General features: G+C 41.8%; 1 protein-coding gene across 3 annotated transcripts in view; it reads left to right on the forward strand.

Moving 5' to 3' along the window:
- magi3b (membrane associated guanylate kinase, WW and PDZ domain containing 3b) overlaps window positions 1–27,736 on the forward strand; it is a 148,951-nt gene that overhangs the window by 89,371 nt on the left and 31,844 nt on the right. For all 3 annotated transcript variants that reach the window (XM_072684700.1, XM_072684699.1, XM_072684698.1), the window contains 3 exons: window positions 8,866–8,982; window positions 16,912–17,031; window positions 24,051–24,257. In XM_072684700.1, coding sequence (XP_072540801.1) covers window positions 8,866–8,982; window positions 16,912–17,031; window positions 24,051–24,257 — 444 coding nt within the window. The remainder of the gene's footprint in view (window positions 1–8,865; window positions 8,983–16,911; window positions 17,032–24,050; window positions 24,258–27,736) is intronic.

A 27,736-nucleotide genomic window follows, 5' to 3' on the forward strand; every position in this document is an offset into this window, starting at 1 on the left:
AAACCTTCTACAAACATAATACACCTTTTCTCAGGATGCTTCTTTTTAAACCGTAGAGGTCTAAGTATGGTAAGAATACTATTATTATGAATATTTTTGGTATGAAATCATTTGTAGGAAACTGATTCTAATAGCCGACAAAGCTGTAGAACATCAAGTAGGCTTGAGACGATTGACGTTAGTATCAGAAGAGTTGGACGTTTTAAATGTAAATGAAATGCTCCGCTCACAGCTTTGAGATGAACAAAAAGGAAAGCACTTGTCTCATCATCTCTGCTGACTTTTCATTTATTATCAGTGCCGATAAGCTGTCTGGCTTCACAACAGTCTAAAGCAGCACATGGCCGTGCTAAACGAATAAGCCTTCCTCACTTCCCCTGTGAACCCAAGGGCTTAATTAACTGATCACTGACCATCAGAGCTGGTCAAATCTAAATGAAAATGTCATATAGCTGATCATAACAACAATTTCAGGCACATTACAGTAGCTGGTGGGCTAACACTGTAACTATAAAAACTATATATTAGAAGTCAGCAAGTTTCTGAGCAGAAACATGATCAACTGTTGCTTAAAAAAACATCAATAATTAATTTGCTATAACTTATATCAACCATAACCATAAATCTCTCATGTGCTCTCTCTCTCTTTCTCTACCTCCCTCATTATTATACTCAGATGTAAGTTGCATCTGTCGAGGGGTGAAGGCAGCAAGTAAACAGTCCGTTCGTGAAGGGGATGTGTTAAACGCAGGGAAAATGGGCAAGCATGAGAATCTGAGCCATTTTGATGAGGGTGAAATCAGGATGGTTAGATGACTGTGTCTGAGCATCTACAAAACATCAGGCGGGTCTTGTGGGGTGTTTCCAGTATGCAGTGGTTGGTACCTACCAAAAGTGGTCAATGGAAGGACAACCGGTGAACCGGTGACAGGCATGGGCAACTGAGGCTCATTAATGAAATCCCTGGAGGCCCCCCACCTCACAACGTAATGGATCTTAAAGCATCTGCTGCTGACATATTGCTGCCAGAAACTCTGAAGGTGTCTTGTGGAGGCCATGCTTCAAATGGTCCAGGGACGATGTATGGAGAGGAGAAGTTAGGATGATCCTAAGTGCCTGTGGCTGACAGGGGCCCTAAAATTTAGTATTTTGGCAGTGTTTGGTAATATCATTTCATGGGGCCCCAAGTCTGATCAGATCTGTTGTGCTGGCACAAAGGAGGACCTACTTATTATTAAGCAGGTGTTAACGTTAATATTAAGGTGGTGTTAATGTTATGACTGATGTGTGTGTGTGTGTGTGTGTGTGTGTGTGTATATATATATATACACACATTCATTGTATAAGTTATTATAGAATACAAGCATTGGCCCATGGCGTACATTCTGTATCTGCACTTTTCTGTCTTTGAACATGTGACCTCTTCCATTTCTTGTCAAGCAATGACAAAAACATGGACAAATGGGAAAGATGTCCACATATCACTGCTGTCCAATGAAAAACATGTATCTCCATTTTTATCCATTTTGATTTCTCCATCGTTTGGACCTTGTAGCTGCTCTGTACGCTGTGTAAATAATTCTGGATGAATAGACCAATAGAAATTCTCTAAATTACTTGGAATAAACTCTTATTTTACATGAACCTCCATTTAAAATTAAGTACTCTCATGTAAAGTGACTATTTTGGAGAGGCATTTTTCACTGGACAGAGACAATATCCTCTTTTACTTACTACACACATACTCAACTGTAGTACCGATCAAAGGTTTGTCATTTCTGACTGTTCTGTCACGAAAACCAAGACTTCTAAGGGTTAAAAGCTTTACCGAGCCGAACCCCTGGCTCGCTCTTTTGACAGTCATCAACCCACAGATTCTGTTAAAAGGCTGGCGAAGGGTAGCGGGGCGGGTCCGAGATGAAGCTCCGCTTAGGAGCGTAGGAGATGATTCAGTGTCTGTCACCTGGCCCACCTTATCAGAAGAGTGGGATGAGTCAGAGAGATTACAGAGAGAGAGGAGCTCGGCGCAGGAGCAGCAGGTAAAAAAAAGCATGGGGGTCCTCACCGTAGGAAAAGAGACTACAAAGGGGCGGCGGGGTTTGTTGAGGGTTGATGTGTTCAGCAGAGCTCTCTCACTTTGACCGCAGGGTGCATCTCTTGTCGGAGAGAAGTAGCACAGTGCACAAAGAGAGAGAGAGAGAGAGAGAGAGAGAGAGAGAAAGAGAGAGAGATGTGATGCAACTGTCTCATGGATGTTACCTAACAGCTTGTGTTTGCGTGAATGAGTGTGTGACTGAGAGACTGGAAAACAGCCGTTCTGTTCAGTATCAGTCTGTCATGATTACTCGGTTAAACCTGATTACTCCATTTTAAACAAGTCAGCTGAGTTTGTACGTTGACGGTGAGAGGTGGAGATTAGTTGGCAGCTCGCGTTGCACTAATGCATATTTTATATATCGGGACAGCCACTAGTAATCGACTACGTGAACTCTTGCTATGTAAGTGCCTACCTTTTCTGTTGCATTGCACCAAACAGAAAAAATATCCCAGTAACTAACTTACCTGGGTCTCAGAGTTGGAGCTGAATTGGTGACATGCAGTGCTGACAGGCTCACTCAGCTAGTGAAGAAGTGCATGCTCTGATAGGACGATCAAATCAAATCAATCAAATGTATTTGTATAGCTTTTTACAACTGTTGTCATCACAAAGCAGCTTTACACAATCAGTAATTAGTAAAAGGCAAGAAATCAACAACATAAAAAGACATGAAAATCTCCCTCAGAGCTGGCTGAAGAAACCTTGGGAGGAACCAAGACTCATAAGGGGGACCCAACCCATCCTCCTTTGGTCTGAACTATTTATAAATTATTGACAAAGTCACCAAACCACCTAAACTGTTGTACTGCTCAGGTGTGCAACATATTCATAATCATAATATAATAATCATGGTGTAGTAGAACCTAATACAGTCATGGCAGTGATGCAAGAAGATGCAGAAGATGCAATTTGGCTGACATTCTAAGTGGCCAATCACAGGCTTGTGTTTTGGAGCGATGTTTAGTTGATATAGTGCTAGTTGATTCCCTTTGTTTAAGGGCCCATTCACACCTATTCAGACTAAAAAACTGATACAGGTACGGATTTCTTATGTAGTAGAATTGCCACACTAAGCCTGATGCATTTTGCCTTTAAGCTCTGAAGACAGGCTAGAAACTGCACATCTTTCATAAATCTCCATTTCCTTTCTTTTTCTCTGCTCACTATCTGCTCATTAGTGAGAGAAGCTATAGCTTGCAGTTCTTTGTGGACATAACCAGATTAGGAGGCACCTAAAGAAACTTCGAAAAACTGCTACAGAAAGTCTCTGTAAAGTTGGCACTGTCATTCCTCAGCATTTCAGCTCTGTTCCACCATATATTCTTACCCATAGCAGATACCAATATAAATATGATATCATTGTGTATCATTAATGTTTAGCTTCTGCCCACAAGGACAATCAGCTGGTTGAAGGTTTTCAGGCAGCTGTCAGAGGAGTTACAGTGGTTGCATGTTCACACAGCATGTAGTAAAATACAGTAGAGTTTGTGTAGGGTTGTGTTACAGCCCATCTCAGTATATAATGGGCCAGTTGACGTTTTAAAAATACCAATTAAAATGCATTTTTGGCTTAGTTAGCATAAACTGATACGCATAATGTTAGTGGCTTGCTGCGGAGCTACACAGTGCTCGCCACAGCGTGTGCTGTCACTCAGGAACTCTCACTGTTTCAGAGAAACTCAATAAAAAAAGTTCTTCTCAAAAACATCAAATTAGCTTTTTTTTTAACTGTCTGCAAATTCCCCAGTTGTTAACCCCATGAGAATCACTGCTGTGATCATGAGAGTGGCCTACAAATATTTAAATAAATAAATAAATAGATAGATAAAAGAAAATCTAGCTAAAGAAATAATTAATTATTTGTAAATAACCGAATATATATAATAAATACTTCTTTTATTATCTTTTCATGCACAAGGATGTTACATTTCCTAAGATACCATATATATGATCGCTTTGTAGTTCTGTAATTCCAAACTGTATCCATCTGTGTTTCTGCATACATTGTTAGCTCCCTTTACCGTGTTCTTCAATGGCCAGGACCCCACAGGACCACTACAGAGCAAGTAGTATTCGGGTGGTGGGTCACTCTCAGCACTGCAGTGACACTGACTGACATGGTGGTGGTGTGTGTTAGTAGTGTGTGTTGCGCTGGTTAGAGTGGATCAGACTCAGCAGTGCTGCTGGAGTTTTTAAACACTGGGTCCACTCACTGTCCACTCCATTACACACACACCACCAACATGTCTCTATCACTGCAGTGCTAAGAATGACCCACTACCCACACACTACCTGCTCTGTGGGGTCCTGAACATTGAAGAACAGGGTGCCAGTAGGCTAACAGAGTATGCAGAGGAACAGATGGACGACAGTCTGTGATTATAGAACTACACAGTGCTCCTGTACGGTAAATGGAGCTGATATGAGGAGCAGTGTATCATTCCAAAGCAGCAGTGTTTGTAATACTCTGCTATGACTGTGTATATTATTGTATGTCTAATGATGATAAAGGATAACGCCAGTGTTAAATGTAGAAATGAATGAGTGAGAGGTGACGTTCATACTTCCTGTATGTTTTAAATGGTTGCTTCCCAGCCTGCCATGTTTCTGTGTTCAATTGAATTTAGGTCCAGTGCTCCCACTGCAACCAGCTTGATCCAGTGCAAACCTCTCACCTTCCCTCCTCCTTTCCCTTGTTCTGCCCTCTCCCTCTCCCTCTCTCTCTCTCTCTCTCTACTGTTGCCCTGGTCTAAAAGGGTCAGTTCACAGCTGGTCCCTGAGCTTTCACAAACCCGGGGGAGTGAAGACCTTCTGTCAGTGTGTGTATGGGTGTTTGTGGGTGGACGTTTGGGCATGTTAAAAAAAGAAAGAAAAGAAGCAAACAGCGGGAACAGTCGCCATTTCCACTCCTTTCCTGTCTGACTGCAGTGTTTACTTCCAGTTTAAACACGAGCAAATCCAATTCCTCACCTCAAAGCCGTGCCGATGTTTCTCCTGACATCTTGCAATTAGCTTAGTATGCTTTAATTCTGTCCCGGAGGACTGGATTGGATTGAGGGGAAGCACCTTTTGACAGTCCTCCTGCACTATGATACATTCATCCAAAAGACTGTGAGTCACATTAAACAAGTGACAATAGTGCACCTTATTCTGACACTACTTCACAATTTGTGTCTCATGCTTGTCAGAGCTGAAGAGAATCACACTTAATGTTATCCAGGTCGCCAAATCCTGCATAATTCACCACTAATTCTGCTCTGACACCTGTCTTTTGGCATGCCATGCCATATTTATTACAGGATTATATTGTGCGTGAGGACAGGGCTGCAGATTAGGAGAGAAAGAGAGAGAGAGAGAGAGAAAGAGGATGAGAGACCCAGGCTCTTGCTCTCGCTCTCTTTCCCCCTCTCTGTGCCGTCTGCTTTCCATTCTCTCCGTGTTCCCGCGCTCCTTTATTTTTACCCCCTCTTTTTATCTCTTCTACATCATTGTTGGCTACTGCTCCCTCGCCCGCTCCCTCACCTCGCTTCATTCTTTTTTACGGGCCTCTTTAGTTTCCTCTCGCACTCAGCCTCTCGCACTCGTCTGCCTCTCTCGTTCACATTAGTAAGCGGCCTCCCTCCTCCACGTCCTCCTCCTTCTCCTCCTCCTCCTTGTCTGCCGAAGCCACGAACTTCTCCCACTTTCTCCCACTTACAACTCTTTGTGAACTCCGGCAGAGTTGTCACTTTAGAGTTTGGCAGAGGGAGAACACACTGGAGACTCTGGGCTTTTCAAACGTCTTTGCACGCGTGTGTGTGTGTGTGTGTGAAAGCGTCGCTTGAAACATCAGTTTTTACTCTTGAGACTTCACAGGTGCTTTTTGTCAGCGTTGTTACACTGTTTCAGAAGGCTTTGCACGCTGAATTGAACAAGTGGTGCTAAATGGGACATGCGCGGCGTCTTTTTGTGGATGGGAACTTGCACGCCGCGTTATGTTTGTGTGGAAAACGTCGCTCGAAGCAGTCTTCTCAGTCTTAGCGTCAACAGACAGCTGAACTTTTTCACAGGTCTCAATCTGAGAGAGAGAATGTTTACTGCTACCGCCGGTGTATAGGACTGACTGTGCCACATATCGTCGCTGTCATGCCAAATGCCTTGTATCTCCAGTTTTGCCATTTTGCACTTTTTGATGTAAAGCTGGGTGTTGTTCTATACATCGAGCCCAAAGTTCTGGATGACTGAACCAATAGAAATGCTCTAAATTGACTTGGGATAAAATCTTTTTACATTGACATCTTCCATTTAAAGCCAGGGGAGGTTTCCTTCTGCTGTAAAGTTGCCATTTTTGAGGTACAAGGTTTTTGTCTGACAGCAACGATTTGCTGCATCTCCAGGTATTGGTATCAGGCTGAAACGATTAGCAAATGTTGGATTGTTAGTAGGATCTGAGGGTAAAATAGGTCTGAATCCGATCCAGTCCTGTAACAAATCTAGCCGGAATCGGCACACACTCACTTTTAGAGGCATTAAACACTTCAGACATCTGGTTCCTGTCCTGTCACCTCCACTGTGACCACAACTGTGATCACTCCCTATGTACCTTTAGCACGTTTTTATGTCAGACTCCTGTGAATGACTTTGTTCAAATCAGAAGCATTTAATTATGCAGAGATTTGTAAAAATAAATAAATAAATAAATAAAATAAATAAATAATAATAATAATAAAAAGTGGAATTCCCACTTGACTACCTCTAATTCTTGAATTCAGTCTGTCTTACTTAACCAATACATTTACATTTAAGGCATTTAGCATCTGCTCTTATCCAGAGCGACTTACAAAAGTGCTTTGCTATTTACCTAAGAAAAACCTCAGCTAGTTAGAATAGACTAATAGTTTAAAGATACCTTTCAGCTTTAGACACTACTAAGCACAAGTCAATAAGGTGACCATAGTACTCTGCTATTCGTCCAAGTACTCTCTGAAGAGGTGAGTCTTCAGTCTGGGTTTGAAGACAGCGAGCGACTCGGCCGTTCGGACACCCAGTGGAAGCTCATTCCACCACTTTGGTGCCAGGACAGAAAACAGCCTGGACGCTTGTCTTCCGCGGATTTTGAGGGATGGCGGGTCGAGCCGAGCCGTACTTGAAGCTCGAAGGGCTCTAGTTGCAGAGTTGCAGATTAACAGTGATATCAGAATGTATAATATCCCCAAACCCCCATTTACAGCCATCACTATTTATACTAGGGGTGGGAGTCTCTAGGCACTTCACGATTCGATTCATTTAGAATTCAGAGGACAATTTTTTTTATAGTGCTTATTCTCACTGTGTCACTCGGCTTGGCACTTGTAAAGCAAAGTATTTGTAAGGATTCATAATGAGTTTACTTCCAATATCTTTCATTACTAAAACAAATGGAAACAATGTGGTAGGTGAACAGGAAGGTTCTGCAGTGGGGCTGCAGTGGAAAAACCTAGTAATACTTGAGTGAATTTACTCAGTTCAGCAACAACAACAACCATGTTGAAGCGTCAGCAATAACTGCAGCTAATTCTTTCTTAGTGATCTGCTGTTCCTCTGCTACAGTCTATAACAGCTCAGTCAGATCTGCACCCATGTGACTCGCATTCACTGCTCTTGTTTGGAGCACATGAGGCGCTTTGTGAATTGATGACATTTGTGAATTGATTCCGAATCATCCACATCTGCATCAAGAGGCATCTAAGCATCTACCCCCCCCCCCCCACCACCACCCCCACACATCTCTGGGGGGGGAGGTTTATACACTGGCAGAGCTTAAAAAAGAATGGCTCCGATCTACACGTCATACTCTCATGTTTAACAGCTGCTGTGGATGTGTTTGAAGGGGCTAACCGCAAGACTTGGCGTAGTCACATAGTCACATTTCTGGAGAGGTGCACGGCAGACTACAGGCCGATTTATGCTTCTCCACAGAGTCAAAACAGAGTCGACGGGGGACTACGCTGGTGTGAGCGTTTAATGTGTAACCATGCATCCAAACACTACTTTGGTTAATGCCACTGTGTGTACTTTTTTGGCCTTTAACAAACGTCAGCAACTGAAACTGCAGGTAGATTTAATGATTTGCTTCGTCATGTGCAATCGTTTATCTCACATCAGTATGTATGTATGTATTCACAGTCCGTGATCCATGTCCACACACACTCACACTCACATCTTTATGAGACTAAACGTGTCTCCTCTATGGCATCCCTCCAAGAACCCCATTTAAAGCACCTTTATTTTTGAGAGTGTGAGTTAAGGTCACTCCAGAACCCACTGTAGGTGTTGTCATGTTCAACCCAGTCGCTGGATTTGAGAGGTTGTGGGCCTGTGTAGGGAAGTGTGTGGAGAAGAGAACTGTGACTACTACAGGAGACGTGTGGACAGCGGAGTGGAATGCGTGGGAAGCAGTTCCAGTTTGTGAGCAGAGGATCACATATGATATACTGAATAAAACACTTTACCTTTGTGTTTTATGCTAATAGTCGCATTCCTGCAAAGCCAAGTCATAATTAGCACACACAATATGTCGTGCAAGCTGTTTGCACAGTACAACAGTAATTAGAGGATGCAATTGAAAACCATTCAGTACATCATGCAACACTGAATTCAGTGCCCTTTTCTGAGCAAACACAGGCGTTTCACTGCAGATTTATGTGGATCTTCTGAGTTGTATAGATGTCTGCTGGATACTGAGGAACGAACTCTCAGGCTAATCCATTCTTCTTACTATCTCTCTCTCTCTTTCTCTCTCTCTGCAGGCAAAGTGCTGAACACGGATTTGAGGCATTACCTCAGCCTGCAGTTCCAGAAAGGATCACTGGACCACAAACTGCAGCAAGTCATCCGAGACAACCTGTACCTGCGCACTATACCATGTAAAAGTGACACACACACATACACATACACAGCCTTTCACACACTTATCTTCCTTGTCTATCTGCCAGCCTGTTCTTTATCTCCAAAGTCTTCTCTCATTTGGCTGTCAAAGTGGAAGCGGCTGCCACGGCTGAGTCTGGCCTCTCTGGGTGTCTGGCAGTGGAGAGAGTGCTAGCACGTCTCCTTGGGCTAAAATACTGGCGCTCTGCAGACCTGCTGTATTATTCAGCTAGCTCTTCCTTCCACTATGAATAGCTGAAGAAGAAGGCTGCTGTCTGTCCAGGCTTAGGATGGCTAGGAAGAGGGATTCTGAGAAGAGTGGTTTTAAAGTGAAGCGTTGAAGCATGTTGAGATGTTATCCTGGGATGAATGTGGTTGAGAATTCGAATATTTGTCATTCCTCTTGTCTTTTTGCATCGTAGCCAGACTGATGTAATGGTTGGCAGAGAATATGGGCCGCTTATGAAGTCCCACAGATTTATGGGTATTGCCAGAATTCCTGCCAACAAAACACAGATAATTAGAGTCTTTTCTTTTATCACAATGAACCTATGATGAGAAGGAACTTTTGAGGTTTTAGGGGTTTCTTCCTCAGATACCAGTCTTCAAAGAGACCACTAATGTGAAGGCAGTCTTCTACCACTGAAATACAGAGCAGTATTTCTGAATTTAAACAAATCATGCTTCCCAGAATCCAGTGTTCCAAATATTCCATTTGTTCATAAATACACCTCATATCCAGTTTGTAGACAGGACTATTAGGCTGTGTTCACACAGCAGATGAAAGTTGCCCAAATTGGACAATTATTTAATACACACCAATGCGACTCACTCTGAACCCCTAAGTCGGAATTCATGCGACTCTCATGCGACTGTCAGTCCAGCTCGACATTTGCTGTAACTGCACGCTGAGGGGACATGAAAGCAGGTCATGTCAAGCATTGCTCTTTTGCACATGCACATTAGTTTAGAAGTCTGAACTGTTTTGACAATTGCCAGATATTGGTCATGTTAAAAAGATGTGAACAGCCTTAAAAAATCGGACTTGTTTTTACACTCCTAATGCAACAGGTGGTTCTTTGATTTAGCAAAAGCTAAATCCGTCAAATTCAAAATAGAAGATTGTTCTTTTGCATAGCGATCTTTTAAACATAGCACCCCATCTTCTAAATAATATGTGCCACATACATATTCTAGGGTATAGTAACAGATCTATGTTTTAAGTGGGCTTTTGCTCTCCAGGGGGGAGGTTTCTGAAAAAGCTGTGATTGTTTCTCATGTGAGAAGCTGCTCATTTCTGTGCTCAGTGATGTCGAATTTGATCACAGCACCACACAAACTATTGAATATGTCTTTGTTTTATCATTAGAGGTAATACAGCTCAAACTGAAATGCTCAACAAAAAGTTCTAGTAGCATTAGTGGAGTGTAGCGTGGTTTGCTTTTGTTCATTCTGTTTCTTTAAGGCTGAACAGAGCAGCTTTTTCATGGACAGTAATACAGTTCAATACATGTCCATGTGGACTAGCGGCATAAGCAGCCCTAAGAAGCGATAAGCAAAATATAGCTGTTAATTAGATGAAAATGCATCTCATCCCTTCAGTCAATGCTGTTTACGGTATTTGCTAAGCTAAGAAGGAGCTGAAATCCAAGAACGACACACCATTTTTAACTCTTTACTGCAGCTTAACTGCTAAAACTGCAGGATTTAGCAGTTCCTCACCATCTTGGGGGGTCCCTCATGTATCTGCATGTGTCTCCAGATGCTCATGCAGGAGAGCGATGCTGCCATGGTTGGTGTGGCGCAACAGATAACACCACTACCTGCAAGTGAGCTACCACACAACGTGAGAGACTGGGGTTTGATTCCCGGTCTGGGTGACTATGCTGCGCTACACCAATAAGAGTCCTTGGGCAAGACTCCTAACACTACATTGGCCCACCTCTGTAATACGAGTAACCTTGTAAGTCGCTCTGGATAAGAGCGTCTGCATAATGCTGTAAATATAATGTAATGCTGCCCCACACTCACTTGTACACACATCAAACAGTAAACATATCTTCAAGAAGTTTGAACACTTTTTATTATTAAGACTGAATGTGACAATAATAACAGCCAATAAAGTACCTCTTATCTAAAACTATACAATAAAATAAATGAATCAAAAATATCAACTAACATCACTGGATGTTTGGCCTCTTTGTGCTGCCAAATCATTATCACAAGCCAGTTGGTGAAATGTCTTCCACCCTAGATATTCTACCATCAGCTGTGAATGCTATTATTGGAAAGTGGAAGCCTTTAGGAACCACAGCAACTCGGCCACGAAGCAGCAGACCACGTACAGTTATGGAACGGAGTAGCCTAATGCTGCGGAGCCTAGTGCATTAAAAAACACCAGCACTCTGCTGGTGACTCTGCACCAAGACTCAATAACTGCAGAGCTTCAAATCTGCTGTTAGAGCTGTAAAGGGGGTCCAGCTCAATACTAATGCCTATGGATTTTGAATAGAATAGAAAACCCCCTGTAGGTGCCATGTGTATGTGTCCCAATACTTTTGTCCATGTAGTGTGCATGTATCCCAAAGCAAGGGCCATGTCCAGGACATTTTTTACTCTTTACTGAAGTGTAACAGTGGTTTTAGCAGTTTCTCTTGTTTCTGCATGTTTCTCTAGATGCCCATACAGGACAGTGATGCTGCTACACCAGACTCACGTTTACACCTCACACAGCAAATATGGATGCAGTTTGAACTTTTTGTCCATATAGTGTATATCTCAGAGCGAGGTAAAGGCAAGGGCCATGTCCTGAACACCTGCACACGCCCCCCCAAAAAACAATGATGCAACATACATGCAATGTGTTTGATGTCATTCTTTTTCCACAGTTTCCAAAGTTCATCAACCATTGCATATCTCACCAGCCCAGTGTTACAGCCGGTGCATAATCCCACTGACGCTTCCCGTCTCAACTTCCAGATTATCTGTGTCTTTTATCATCAAGAAGATGATAAAGGCTTGTCCAAAGACATCAAATTTGAAGCATCCCATATATTAAGTATTCTGGGAGCAGAATTCCTGATTGCGGCAGTGTTATTTCTGAACGGCGTGGTGCGACTATGAGACTGAGGAGTGAATTAATGACTGCTTGCCCGACGAGGATAAAGCACAGTGTTACTCTTTGATCTGTGCGCAAAATGAGCCGCGCTGAGGCAACCCAAATCAAATCAAATAAAACTTCAGTTCATGCCAGCAATTTAAGCATAGCGTGCGCTAGTGCTGTCCTTAGGTCACTCCGTACATGGCCTAGTTACAGCTTAACATCTTTCTAACTCTCTCGCGCTCTCTCTCTCTCTCTCTCTCACACTCACTCCCACACTCACTATCTCTCTCTTTCTGTCGTTTTCCCTCCCCCTCTTCCGTTCTCTCCTCCTTTGTTGTTGTCTTATGTGTCTGTTTCCTTAGCCAGCCTTGTGGCCCCAGTCCAGTTTTGAAGAACAGGGGCACCATGAAAGAAAGAGAGAGAGAGTAAGACAAAGAGCAAGAGAGAGAGAGAGTAACAGGCGGAAATGTGTGGTGTAGGACAATCACCTGAAAAGTAGAATAAGGAAAGTCTTAGAGGGAATGAAGACAGCGCCTCCGGTGGAGCACTTGATAAAAGCTCTTAAAAGCTTCTCTGATGGAGAGAGAGAAAGAACAGCCTGGGGAGGTACTCAGAACGCACCCACCCCACCCCCACCTACTTCACTCCTCCTCTTCTTTTTTCTTACCCCTCCTCTTCCTCCACCTCCTCCTCATTCCTCCTGGCTGTGGTAAGCGCAATTAGAAGTAGGGGGCAGTAACGAGGCAGCATGATTATCCCACAGCAGCAATAACAAACACCAGCAGTTTAACCTTTTGATCTGGTTGTAAACGTACTGTACTCAGCTGTACCACAGTGCCGCTTCAGGGATGGTGCGATTCACGGCTGTGCCATGCTTTTAATATAATTTACTCTTAAGTTGAAGTCTTAATTTCTTCATGCTCTTGACTCTGGCATTTCAATATTGAGAATCTAATATAAATGTACCTCAAATGACAGCGAAGCCTGGTGGCATTTTCTAGCACCCACACGAGCAGAGCTGAGAAATGTCAGCTCTTATTTTTGGCCTTTTATCCGAAAGAAATGCCACCCTCCGATGCAGCTAAACAACCAACTCCGCTCTGAAGTGGGTTCTGGAGTACAAGGCAGATACAGTATGTGCACACCTACTCTCACTTTACTCAAGTTACTTTGACCCCCCAATTGTCAAGCCAGTGTGTTGTTATTACGCAGTAACAGCCTCTCCTCTTTTGGGAAAGGTATAGGATGATATATAGGATTTGATTGCTTTAAGCCATAAGGTGCTGATGTTGGCTTATTAGTTCTCGTTCTCACAAACGCCACTCTACCTTATCCCAAAGGTCCATCAGTCCAGATAATAGTATTGCCCTTGCTCCACAGCCCAATGGAGCCCCAAAACAATGTCTTTCCAGTAGTTTTTGCAGCATTGCTGTAAGAATTTGATTGCTTTAAGCCACAGTAACATTAATGAGATCAAGTGCTGATGTTGGATGATTTGTTCTGGATCACAACCATTACAACTCCTCCTAAAGGTATTGGTCAGAGCTCCATCACTCCAGAAAATAGCTGTTTCCTTGCTCCACTGCCCAATAGAGCCCACAAATGGCTTTCTGCTAGATTTTGCAACACTGCTGTGAGGATGTTGATTGCTTCCAGCCACAAAAGCATTAGTGTGGTCAGTTGCTGATGTTGGGGGATTAGTTCTGGATCACAAAGCCACTCAGACCCATCTCACAGGTATTGAATAGAGCTCCATCACTGCAGAGAATAGCTGTTTCCTTTCTCCATGGACCAATAGAGCCCACAAATGGCTCTCCATTAGACTTTGCAACATTGCTGTGAGGATTTGATCGCTTTAAGCCACAAGAGCATCAGTGAGGTCAAGTTAAGATGTTGGATGATTAGTTCTGGGTTACAAATGCCACTTCACCTCATCCCAGAGATATTGAATAGAGCTCCATTACTCATGAGAATAGTAGTTTATGTGCTCCCCAGCACAGTGGAGTCCAAAAATAATGACTTTCCACAAGATTTAGCAAAATTGCTGTGAGAATTTAATTGCTTTAAGCCACAAGAGCATCAGTGAGGTCAAGTTAAGATGTTGGATGATTAGTTCTGGGTTACAAACACCACTTCACCTCATCCCAAAGGTACTGGATTGAGCTCCATCACACCAGAGAAAAGCTGTTTTCTTCCACCACAATCAACAGAGCCCAAGAGGAAAGTCTTTCCACTAGATTTTGCAACATTGCTGTGAGGATTTTATTGCTTTAGGTAAAAACAAATAATAAATCAAGGAGGTCAAGTGTGGATATTGGCTGATTAGGTCTGGATCAAAATGACCAGTCCAGCTCATCCCAAAGGTATTGGATAGGGCTTTATCACTCCAGGTGAAAGTAGTTACCCTGCTCCACAGTCCAATGGAGCCCAATAGTAATAGCGCTATATGGCAAGTACCCTGCTCAAGACTCCTGCTTATGCAATTCTTCTTCCAAAATCAAGAGTATTAAAATGACTTTGACCTCTCTATTGCAGTAGCTGCCTCTACTCTTAGGAGAAGACTTTCACTAGGTTTTGCATTGTTTCTGTGAGGATATGATTAGTTGTGGTTCACAACGCTATTAGCTCCAGAAGATGCTGGAAAGCTTTGTACCCCTTTTAGCTGACGCTTGGCATTGGGCGTGGTGAGTTTAGGGTCATGTGCGTCCCATGTTTTTGGATGCTATGGAGCAGCCACACTTGAATCAAGGTCAGTCCGGTCAAAATCTTTCTGTGGAGATTCGACAAGTGCGATTGAACAGCTGTGTGACCAATGGGTGTGTTTTAAGGTAACATTTCCTTGAAGTAGAATTTATTAAAAGGGCTGACAGGATATTTTTAGACATTAACTGTATGTTGTTTGACTTGGAATTGTAATGTATTAGGCCTATCAACTGATCGTATATATTTATTCACATTTGTTCATGGCTAATTGTGTTAACTTGAACCACAAGCAAAAATGTAACCTAAAGAAAGACAAAAAAGCAGTGCACTTAGTTAATTACGAGGAAACATATTGTTCAGAAATAACGTATTATTCTCAGTAATGCAGTATTACACACTATATAACTTGCACACCTTTTTTTTGGATTGTGTGAGTTTAGGGTTCACAAAAATCTGAGCGAAGGAATTATTTCTCAAGGGTGAACATACAATAGTTTACAGTTTTCATCAACGCTGTGTAGCAGAGTGGCTGCATGCTCCAACCAGTGCCTGTAAATATCATAAATATCATATATACAGTTAATGTTCCAGTCCTGCCCGATTGTAGCCTCTCACTATGGGGTCCGAGGGCTCTCGTTCACACAGCTCATGGATTCTTGTTACAGTGGAGGCTCTCGGGGGGAACTTTACTGTTGCTTTTATTAGTCTGCTCATACATTTATCCAAAGGTCTCCCACGAGCACAGCAGGACTCTCCTGGCTGAAAATGAGCTTTGTTTTATCAAGAGAGCTTCAATGGCAATTTAAAAGCTGTATTTGAACCACAGGGCTATGGTCATGGGTTCCCCTTCAAGAGTGGATTTTCAATCAAAACACGCTCACTGATTGCAACAACAACATACGAGCATATAAGCAGCAGTTTCAGTCAGGAACTACAGATGGTTAGAAGGATCAAACTGGGAAAATGGGTTAACAGTGTTGAGCAGTGTCAGTTGAGCAGCATTACTAATGCATTAACCTTGACCTTGTGTGTGTTACTAATGTGTTAACCTTGACACCACCAGAATAACTATTACCCATCTAGCATTCAATTATAACTGGTGTTTAGAAGCACTTTTCGAAAAGCTGAAAAGGCATTTCCTGTGTGTACCTCATTTATATGCATCATAGCCCCCCTCCAGAGTGCTGGGAGACGGGACTATGCATGACTAGCACTTCAGCCACACAAGATGTTTCCTGACAGTGGTGTAATACGTTCTTGTTCTTCTGAGTTTAGCTAATTAAGCACATTTCAGAGGCTTCTTCATGCCACATTCATTCTCTCTCCCTCTTTGTCTCTGTCTCTCAGCTTTCCATGGAAACTTCAGAACAATTACGTGTTGATAAGAATGCCTTTTTAAGCCTTTCAGCAGAAGGTGTTTTGTTTTAGATCCTTGACACACTCTGCTTGTGTTCTATTTTATAAAGCCGAACCAAACAACCTACTGTATATTTATAATCTAAAGATGTAACTCATCCCCACCGGTTCCTTATCCAGGTTCCTCTGAACATTAGGGAAGGCTTTCTATTAGATTTTAGAGCATTGCTGTAAGGATGTGATTGCATTAAGTGATGAGAGTGTTAGTGAAGTCAGGATGTTGGATGATCACCACCCCACCTCATCCCCAACTCATCCAAAAAGTACTGGAAGGAACACCATCATTCTAGAGAACTGCTCTACAGCTCAATGCTGGTGGGCTTTATACCCCTCTAGTCTACACCTTGCATCAGGCATGTGCCCAGTAGGTTCATGTTTATCTGCTCCTGAGAGTCCTATTATGTTAGCAGTACTTCTCCTCAAGGACTAGACAGACTGTGTGTGACTGAATGCATTCATTAGAAGGGGTGTCCACAAACATTTGGACAAATAGTGTATATCTTTATAACAGTGTGTATCTTTTTAATTTGACCTAAAGTGACCGAGAATGTTCATTCAGTTTCCAGTAGGCTTTCTCAATTCAGCGAAATTATGAGGAAACTGTCTTCACTAGATATTTTCTTAATGGCCTGAAGAACAGTGTGGTTGCTGGACTTAATATATCCTAAATATTGCCACAAACTAACTGTGCATGCTGTATTTGCAGGTACTACCCGGCTGCCCAGAGATGGGGAAGTTCCAGGAGTGGACTATAACTTCATCAGTGTGAACGATTTCAGGATCCTGGAGGAGAGTGGGCTGCTTCTAGAGAGTGGAACTTATGACGGTAAGTTGTAGGAGACAGAGGACTGACTGTTCATACAGAATAATATACTGTTTACTGTAATGTTTAGACTCCTAAGCACAAGTAAACATAAGAATTTCTCATTTGGAAGAAAGTAGTTGAGATCTTGTGAGATATTTTGCAGAACAAAGCTTGGTTTCAGGTTTCTCCTTAACGTCCCCAGCCAGGATGCATTCAATTCCATCAGCAGCTCACCTGATTTACCATCATTAAACACTGATTCACCAAACCAGGTGTTGGATGATCACTATAAATAAAACTAGACTCTCATGAGGAGAGCTTTGGACTTTATGTATGAATGTTATTTCTTTAATTCTAATATTAATGTTTTACAGAGTTATTAAACTTACTGTCCAGATAAGGAGCTTTTTCGAACTAATTTTCACAGATCTCCAGAACTTTTGCACAGTACTGTCTATATACTCATATACACACTTCTGTGGAAACCATCTCATAGCCAGGAGCAAGTTGAGATGTGTTCTTTGGGTGTCAGCTAAGCTGCGGGATAGATTTAGCTTAAGAGTCATTCAGCAGAAGATGGTGACTCTGCTAGTGAGAGATTACATGCTGCAAACGTGCTTTGCAGTGCTTTCGGCTGAACTGCTGTAAAGCACGCGTAAAGACAGGGATAGGGGTAATCTGGTCACTGTAATGATATCAAGCCTCACTGGAGCAGCTTCACATATGCCTCAGGGCCTAAGGGAGTTTTAGCACAGTAAATAGGCCCTGCTTGGAGGAACGACAGACGGAGATAGATTACTCTATTTCTGACCAACTTGGAGTAGTTCCCTTTAGTGTTGTTGTATGTAAAAAGCAACAAGGCTAAATTAGCCTGTTAGAGTCCGTGTGTAAGCCCATGCTTCAGTTCTTCGCTCTCATGACTGCATTACTTTCACTGGCCCTAAAATAGAATCCTGTGGTACTCCACAACGCTCACCAAATAATTCTCAATAGTTACTGCATAGGGATTAATAACTGAGTAATACATGATGCAGGGTCCAGTGGGTTAAGCCTTTCCTCTTGAGCAGGGCACTTGTCCTTTTGTTGTTGTTTTTGTCCTGTATCGAGGTCGAGGTCTGTGCAATTGGTCTTGTTCATATGCTTGAACCAGAAAAGGGAAAATCCTAAGGCAAATTGAGCCGTTTTCTCTGGAGTGGTTTTAGATGTGTCTGGATCGCAACCCCAAGGATGGATGGAGAAAAAGAGTGTGTCTGAGAGAGAGAGAGAGAGAGAGAGAGAGAGCATTGGAGCCTGACTGTGCTAGGCTAGTGGAGTTAATGCGGCCCCATGTTGCTTCTGTGGTCGAGGCTGTTCCAAGGAAAGCCTGCTGGGATGGCCAGGCATGTCAGACAGACACGTCCATATGTGCCCATCCTCAGAGAGAGAGAGAGAGACAGGCTTCTACACATGCACAACCAGGGACAATTCATGCACTGTTTCACTGTTTCCACTGCCTTCACATGGATAAATTGCGCTGCTTTTCAGAGCACAAATGAAGCCTTGCCATTAGCTTTGATTTCAAGGAGATGGTATGACCAGGCCAGCACTGAAATTGAATCAGCCTTGCCATTTTTGGAGAAGTGGGCCATGTGACACAAATGCAAATGTGTCTGAATGTTACCCAAGATGACTGAAATTAACTGTGTTCTAAAAACAATTTTTCAAACCAGGATTAGCTTTAACTGTGCCTAGAAATCTACCCAAACCATTGTGCTTTAGGGATTTGCGGCTCTTATCAATTGTGTAGATTGATTATTCTTTTTTTGCCTCTTGCTTTGCAGCCAGCCTCTAATTTAATTGTATTTGATCTTCAGTAAGACTCTTCTTAATTATGCGTTGATTCCGAGCAATAAAGACTTGCAGCTCATTGAAAACCGATGGGACACCTTTCAGCTGTTAACCATTTCAAATTTTGTTGTTTTTAATATTCAGATTAGCATATTGAGTAGAATTAGGATTCCTTTTGTGTAATATTTCACTTCCTTATTAGGTCTCAGAATGTCCTACATTCTGCATTCCAGGATTAGACTTTTTAAAGGGAAGGCTAAAGCTGAAGCTGGCAGTGACTTACAGTATCACAGACAGCTGCTCAGTTTACCTCGCTTTTAAATGTCCTTGTCATTCTTGCGCATTAGTGGTGGAGCACATAAGTGGAGCTGACTCATTCTGCTACAGTAAAAGCACATGAAAGACATGATTAACTGTACTGATAACATTTGTGTGCATTTTTGGTCCGCAAGGATATAAAGAACTGATGAAAAAAATGATCTGTGGACTTAAACCACAGCACTTTAAAACGATATCATTTTTAATATAAATTCAGCTTTGGAAATGTTGGTCAAATGAAACTAAGAAATTAAATTAATTCTTTTTTTTTATTTAACTTAAAAAAAAAACACAATTGTTGTTGTTTTAAACATATTAGCTTAAGCAAATAATCAATAATCATGACAGAATGTGCAAAAGTGTTTAATCCGTAGTTGATGTGAACCTATTTTCACAAAAGAATTCACAAACACACAAAAAATGAAATTTGACCAGGAGTGCCCAGACTCCTGCATAAGAGTTTGAAACTTTTAATAACTGATGCCCAGAAGACAGGAGAAGGTCATAAGAAGACCTCAATTCATAATGCAGTTTAAAAAATGGCTTAACAGGTTAACAGAAATGGTCAAGGTGAAGTTGAGGTCTGGACATGAATCAGAACCCTCGTTTGGCTGCAGAAGACCTCCTGGAGAAGTTTCTGGATTGGTGGTACACTTTTCCACTTTGCAGCATCACCTGCACAAATATGACCTTTCGTGGAAGTATCCTCAGAAGAAAACCTTTTCCTGCATTCTCACCAGGATATTCAGTGTCAGAATTTGTCAAAGGACGCATTTTGGAAACTAGTCCTGTGGACCATGTGGAGAATAAAAGGCGCAGAATAGGAATTTAGAACAATAAGTGAACAAATCCGTTAACAGACAAGATACTCGTGTTGCCTGGGCATTCATGTTGTACTGGGCATTGCATGAAGGTGAGCAATTATGGTATCTTGGACATCATGGATGGCTGTGGGATCATACTAAAGATCTGAAGGGCCAGAGCCTAGATAGCTTGACCATTCGGGAGCCTGTTTAGCTAAATTTAAACAATCAAAAAGCGCTCTTACAAGGCTAAATCACAAGGATGTGTTGAGCAGGAATTATTGAAGAGGGCAATTCACTCCTCTCTACACACTGGAGAAGACATAATCCTACTGCCCCCACTAAATCAGTGAAGATCTCATGAACCATTGAGGCACTATAATATATTTGATAAGCTTTAATGTAATGCATGTTAATATTTCCAGTCCTTTGATGAAGTATATGAAATCGATAGGTGGTACGAAGGCTCTTTTTTTCAGCCTGTGATGCCCTGAGTGCCTTTTCATTGCACTTTCTTCATGGGAACGTCATCTTATTATGCCTTGTGGGTGTGGAAATAATCTTCTCCATCAGCCAAATTGTCAACAACATTAAGAAAACGCTGAGGCACCATTGCCTTCATAGTCAGATTATACAGCTCCCGATAGATCGCTGTTGACGAATCATATCATAAATCTACTTTGACGCAGAGCAGTGGTTACACCTCTGTGTCTCACACACAGAGACGTGTGTGTGTTTGGTTATTAATCACAGCGGGTAGATGGGACGAGGGTTAGCCTAGCTCTTAGCCTGTACCTAGCTATGGCTATTCCGTATAATTTGAGTTCATTCCTCGCTCAGGTAGTGCACAGTGAAGGATTTGTGCTGTCAGAGCGTTCATAATCCCAATGCATCTTCAGAAAGGGATAAAGGGAGTTAGATAGAGGCTAATTAATTGGTGTTTAAAAAAAGCACATTCTCCAGTGACTTCCATTCCTATTCTGTAATTAAGCTGCTTATAATATGTAGTTCAAAGGAGGAGGTTTAATCAAACTGATGATTACAAGGATTGCTGTTGTGAAGGGAACAAAATGGAATATTTGACCTTAAACTGCTGCTGTCCTACAAATTTACTACTTACATGATAAGAAGACATGATCAGTTGACTGTGTTTTGTTGTTTGTTTGTTTGTTTTTTTGGATGAATACAGCAAACATACAAATCGATACGGAGATTGAGAGACAGATCAACGTCATTGTCATTTCTCAGTTCAAATACAAGGCAACAGAATGCAATTAGCATCTACCAGAAGTGCAAATAGCAGCACTGTGCAAAAAAACAAAACAAAAAACAACAGAACAGAGTACAAGGCCAAAATATGCTGTAAATATAAATATAGGAATAAATATCCAGGATAAAGCGAGTCACTATTGATAGATACACTAATAGATACACTACAAAAGTACTGGGACACATCTCTTTATCACTGAATTCATTCAGCCCCATTGCTGCAGGCATATAAAATCAAGTACATAGCCATGCAGTCTGCCTTTACTCACATTAGTGAAAGACTGGGTGGTTGAGCTCACTGAATTCCAGCATGGTTCTGTAGGTAATAGGAGCCACCGCTGCAACAAGTCAGCTGGTGAAATGTCTTCCCTCCTAGATACTCCACCATCAACTCTGAGTGCTATTATTGAAAAGTGGAAGCGTTTAGGAGCCACAGCAACTCAGCCACGAACTGGCAGACCACATAAAGTTAAAGATAGGGGTCGTCGAGTGCTGAGGAGCACAGTACATAAAAGTTGCCAACGCTCTCTGCTGACTCAATAACTGCAGAGTTCCCAAAGTGCATAAACTGCAGCGTTCCAAACCTGCTGTTAGAGCTGCAAAGTGGGGATTAACTTCATATTAATGCCTATTGATTTAAAATGGTACATCATAAAAGCTTCTATAGGTGTAATGTGTAGGTGTCCCAATACATTTGTCCATATAGTGTAGTATGTACAAATTCATATATGTGTAAATATAGGTATGCATAAATTAGTATAAAAAGTGCAGAATTATTCACAATCTAATATCATAAAAATGGCATGTGTAAGATGTGCATGTATTTGTTTTCATGGCACGGAAAGCAAAACCAAATCTGGATAATTTGCATTAATCTCTGCTTAATTTATGAAGGTTGAGCAGTTGATTCAAAGAGATGTTTGTTGTTTTTTTTATCTACGGAATGAACCCAATCATACTGAGAGTGATTTTCGTGCCACATCAGGAGAGACTAATGAAACCACACACATGCACACACACACACGCATAAACACACAGCACTGAATTAGAAAATCATTTAAGCACATTATACAGAGCTCCGATTGGATGCTTCATTCTTGGTGCTGAATATTAATGAAGTATTTTTTGCATTAGAATAGAACATGGAGGATGGGGTTCATTACAGAATCCAATGGAGAGTGTAATTGCTATCACAGCAGCGCCAAAAACGAGCGGGTTTGATGTTTCATTTCACGTACTGTATTGCCACTTCCTTTAGCTCTGTTTGGAGAAATGAGGGAGCTGGAACTGAGTAGAGACAAAGAGGCTTTCTCTAAGCTCCTTTATTCTCCACATTTCATTGTAGTTTTGGAATTGGGCAGTTTTTTAGGATCTGAATGAAGGCTGTACTGTTTGAGTGCAAGGGATTAGCTGAACTACTGTTTGCCCAATATCTCCTTCCTGCAGTTTAGTCTTGCCCCGACTTATATGACCGGCACTGTCACTGACCGCAGTGTTGCACTGTTTGTGTGTGATTTACATTCCGCGGTGTAGAGGTGAGGCAGTACATTTTTGGAGCAAGTGTTCGATTTGGCCGTGCGCCAAGTACACAAGTCCCATTGACTTAGAATCTGTTAGCAGCTGGCATAACCTATAGCCTTGAAAGAGTTCTCTTGAGTCTCGGCAGAGAGAGTTCAGCTCTGTGCTTTTATGAAATAGAGGCCGTTCGTTTCGAGCCTTTTAGAAGTGGAAGAGTGCTGACTCAGTGACCCCAGTGTCGGAGATCCAGGGTGCTTTGAGCAGCCACATTAGAATGCAAGGTACGTCAATCTTAGCACATATTCAGCGCAAGGTGAAAGTGTGGGTATCGTCCACAGTATTACTGTGATCAACTGTAATATCGTGATCCAAATTCAGTTAAGAGTCCAAATGTTTGTGGACACCCTTCTAATGAATTCGGAAGGAATTCTTCTAATTCAATTGCTCTCAACAGCAGGTAAACATAAAACCGATTGGCACAATGCCTAAAGCCTGGCGTGGGCTAGAGGGGTATATAGCCCCCATCACTGAGCTATGGAGCAGTGGAATTGTGTTCTGTGGAATGATGGTGATTCATTCGAATTTTTTGGGATGAGTTTTTTTTTTTTTTTTGGGATGGGATAAGCCCAAATCCTTACAGCAATGCTTCACAATCTAGTAGAAAGCCTTCCAAACTCTTTTTTAATACTCTTGACTTCAGAAGAAAAAAAATCTGAGCAGGTGTCCCAATATATTCGGCCATATTGTGTAGATTCTCCACTGACAATATTTCTTGTGTTTGTTTGGTTGAAAACCAAATATCACCAAGCTTGTTCATATTACTCTCTACTGGAGAGCAAATGACGTGTGTTTCATTTTCAGTTTCATTTGCATGTTTCCCAGCATTGTCTGCCAGACTGCAAATCTGTTATCATCTTATTTTTTTATACAGTCCTATAGAGTTGCATTAAAGGAATGTATATGTGTAGGTCATAAGCAGATGTTCTGTATGGATTACCTATAACTAAATGTAATCTATTATACAGTAGGCATGTTTTACCTAACCATTGATAAGAACAGAAACAAATGCAATGGTTAAGTAAAGCTGAATTTATTATTAATAATAATCACAATAAATGAATCTTTTCCCCAGTATATTATTAATTCAATTATTTAAAAAATATTATTCCATGAACAACACCATTTTTAAATAATGGTTAAAAATGTGATATGTATTATTGTGTATTAGTGTGTATAAGATTTTAGAACGAGTTACACATTCTAAGCAGGCTGTCTCTATGACTAAATCTTGTCCGTTTTTTAAAGGTAACTACTATGGCACACCCAAACCTCCTGCGGAGCCCAACTTGGTTCAGCCTGATCTTGTGGACCAGGTCCTGTTTGAGGAAGAGTTTGGCACAGAAGTCCAACGCAAGCGCACCACATCTGTCAGCAAGATGGACCGCAAGGACAGCGTTGTCCCTGAGGAAGAGGATGAAGAGGAGCGGCCAGCACTGCCAAATGGCCTTCCAGGTGTTTGTGTGTGTATGTGTGTGTGTGGTTGTATTGTTTATATGTGTCATATCACAAATCAAACACTTAGCCAGGTTGCACTGCTTTGCATGTCGTTACCAATTAGCAATCTTTCCGGTGTAATAAGGGGTTAAAAACGTAACTACCAACAACTTTTTTGTGATCTTTACTTAAAATGTACATCACACGTGACATCACCCAATGAAAGTGTGTGCTATTTCAAGTTTAATTTATTGCAAGATTAGTTCAGACTCAGTGGACAGGGCCTATTTAAACCTGCCATTAACATGCACTTTGTGTCTGGATAGTATCTGGATCTACATTGACCGGATTCTGTTTACTCTCGTCATTAAAATGCGTCCCCAGTGTGACCAGATGAGATGCGATTTTACACAGTGCATCATTTCCGTTTTACTTCCTGTGAACAACAGCTTCTTAAATGACCCTGCTCCGGGAGGAATAGAGGGAGTTCTACAACGCAAACAATAGATGGTTCTCGCATCAACGTAACGGCGCCATCACAAAATGCGAATGGCTATTTTAATCACAAGGGAACAAACTCTGTAATACTACAAAATACAAAAAACGGTTCTTCTATGACCCTGCTCAAAGAACCTTTTGTAGCACTTTTATTTTTTACTACTCAAACATTCCAGTACCCCACAGGAAGAAACACACAGTTAGCAACAATTACATGAGGCTAAAGGTTACCTGTCAATCAAACAAGCAGCTCTTCTGCAAGCAGTCCTAATTAGTTGGACATATTGGACATATGTGGACATATTATTAGAGGAACCAGTCCCCTGGAAAAGACAATTATAATTGGAAAAGTTGACAGTGACAGAGGAAGAAAAAAGCCAAAGATGGATGAAAAAATCATGAAAAAAACTATTTAGATGCCTAAAGACCCAAACAGAAGACTGCTGGAGAACCATTATCCATATGATCACCAAGCTGAATCAACTTGATAATACTCTATATTTTAATATATCTAAACCATAGCTAAAGCTATGCATACCTTTAACAAATCAGGAACCAGCTTTGATGACTGTCCAGCCACATGGAATGAGATCAGAAGACAAAAGGGATAAAAATCTAAAGAAAAAATAAACTAATATATACAGAGACAATATGTATACATACTCGATATGAACAAAAGTATTAGGACACCTCTTAACCGTTGAATTCAGGTGTTTCTTTTAGTCCTATTGCTACAGGGGTATAAAATCAAGTACCTAGCCATGCAGTCTGCCTTTACACACATCAGTGAAGAAATGGGTTATTCCACCAAAGAAATTCCACCATCAACTGTGAGTGATATTACTGAAAAGTGAAAGTGGAAGAATTTAGTGAAACCAGAGCAACTCGGCCACAACGTGGCAGACCACGACTCCAAAATCTAGTAGTAAGCCTAGTGGACAGTGGAGACAGTTACTCCAACAACAGCAGGGTATACTCTTCTTTAAAAAAACTGATTAGGGAAGAAACAGTGAATGAGCAGCCGTCCCAATACTTTTGTCTGTATAATGTGTGTAGAATTGAAGAATTGAAGGAAGCAGCTGGTGTTCAATGTAAGAAATGAGCATATGGTTGTGAAAGAGTTTTGTCTCTCATGGATTAAGCTTCAGATAGATTAAGCACTTCACATAGGATGATTACATATGACATCACCCAGTGTGAGTGTGTGCTATTTCAGGCTGGAGTTGTTAAAGGGTTGGATCAGATTCTTTCTCTCTGTTGATGTTGATACCCATACTGGTGCAGAGATCCAGAGCAATATGTATAAACTGACATGGTGGTGGTGTGTTTCTGGTACGAGTGGATCAGACAAAGCAGTGCTCTCACTCACTGTCCACTGTCCACCGGATGCTGCCCACAGGACGCTGTTGAATACTTCTGGTGGGTGGACTATTCTCAGTCCAGCAGTGACACTGAGGTGTTTAAAAACTCCATCAGCACTGCTGTGTCTGATCCACTCAAACCAGCAGTGGCCCTGTGGGTTCCTGACTATTAAATAACAGGGTAAGGGAGGCTAATAAAATATGCAGATAAACTACAGTGATGGACTACAGTCTGTAATTATAGAACTACAAAGTGCTCCTTTATGCAAAGTAGAGCTGATATAATGGGCCGAGTGCATTCCAAACCAAAGGTGGTCATAATATTCTGATATAACCGTATATATGTACGCAATTGTACAAGAGCACTTGGCAGATTTTGCCCCAAAGAAAGACACTTCCAGACCTGTGAAATTACATTCTTGTGCGGATTTCCGAATTAAACAGGGAACCACAAGGAGGTTCAGGCTGCTCTTAAATGTTGAGTCATACATTTATATTACCCAACCTCCGACTCCCTCACTTCCACAGAACCGTATGTCAGTGATCAACCCAGTGCTGTGTTCTCTCTCACTGAACAGAGAACTGTCCTTGCTAGACTCAAGGAGAAACTGACACTGAGAGCGAGAGGCTTGTTCGCCCTCAGCCTGCTGCGACTAACACGCCATGCCATTGAGACAGTGATAAACTCCTCCGGTCATGCGCCGTCCCCGAAGAACCGGAGTTCCGCATTGGGACGGAATGATGCGATGGTGGAAGACAACACTGATCATGTGCACTCACTTATCAACCTCCTTCAGCAGACTTGCGCCCTTCCTCAAAAGCTAGCTGCGAGATTCGCTGCGACAGGACTGTCCACACGGCACAGGCGAACACGTTCTAGGGAACTGAGGTAGCATTTTGAACAGGAGCTATTTTTGCGAAGCCATGTCTGCAGCATTCATTCAGCAAATTAGATTGCCATAGTAGCATTCGTCTGGCTGCGAGATTGAATGCTGTGCTGAGAAATGATGTAAGACTTACCGCCACTGTTTGTCAATTACATGAGAGGAAAGGGTACCTGTCAATCAAACAAGCAGTCCTTCTGCAAGCGGTCCTAATTAGTCACACCAGATTCCGCTGTGGTTTTGTCGGGATTCTGGTGTATTTCTGGTGTAGTACTTTTGGGACTTAGAAGGTCTGAGAGAAGAATACTGAATTACGAACAAGCACACTTTGGATTGGCTATTTTTGCTTATCCTTGTATCTCCAACTTTACATGAGAAGGAAAAATCTTTTTAACGTTCAATGGAAGTCAGTGTGAAACAGTATTACTCCCAGTTATTCTGTTAGTCCATTCATGGCAGTGCAAAGAACTTCCAGATTCATATTATGTCAAAAACAAAAAAACAGAGATTGAGGTGCAAGGTCTAGTGACTATGTATAGAACAAGCTGCAATCTGTTCAAATGTTTGAACTTTCTAATAAATGCGTTCAGCTACTCTAAGTTTAAGCACCTATTGCTGTCACACAACTTCTCTAGTCCCTGAAGAGAAGCATTCCCAATAGAAAAGGACTCTCTGGAGCAGATAAACATGAACCTATCAGTGGCATCATGCCTAATGCCACGCCAAGGCTAGAGGGGTATAAAGCATCCCCAGG

Source organism: Salminus brasiliensis, chromosome 7 (genome assembly GCF_030463535.1).
Source record: "Salminus brasiliensis chromosome 7, fSalBra1.hap2, whole genome shotgun sequence".
Classification (NCBI taxonomy): Eukaryota; Metazoa; Chordata; class Actinopteri; order Characiformes; family Bryconidae; genus Salminus; species Salminus brasiliensis.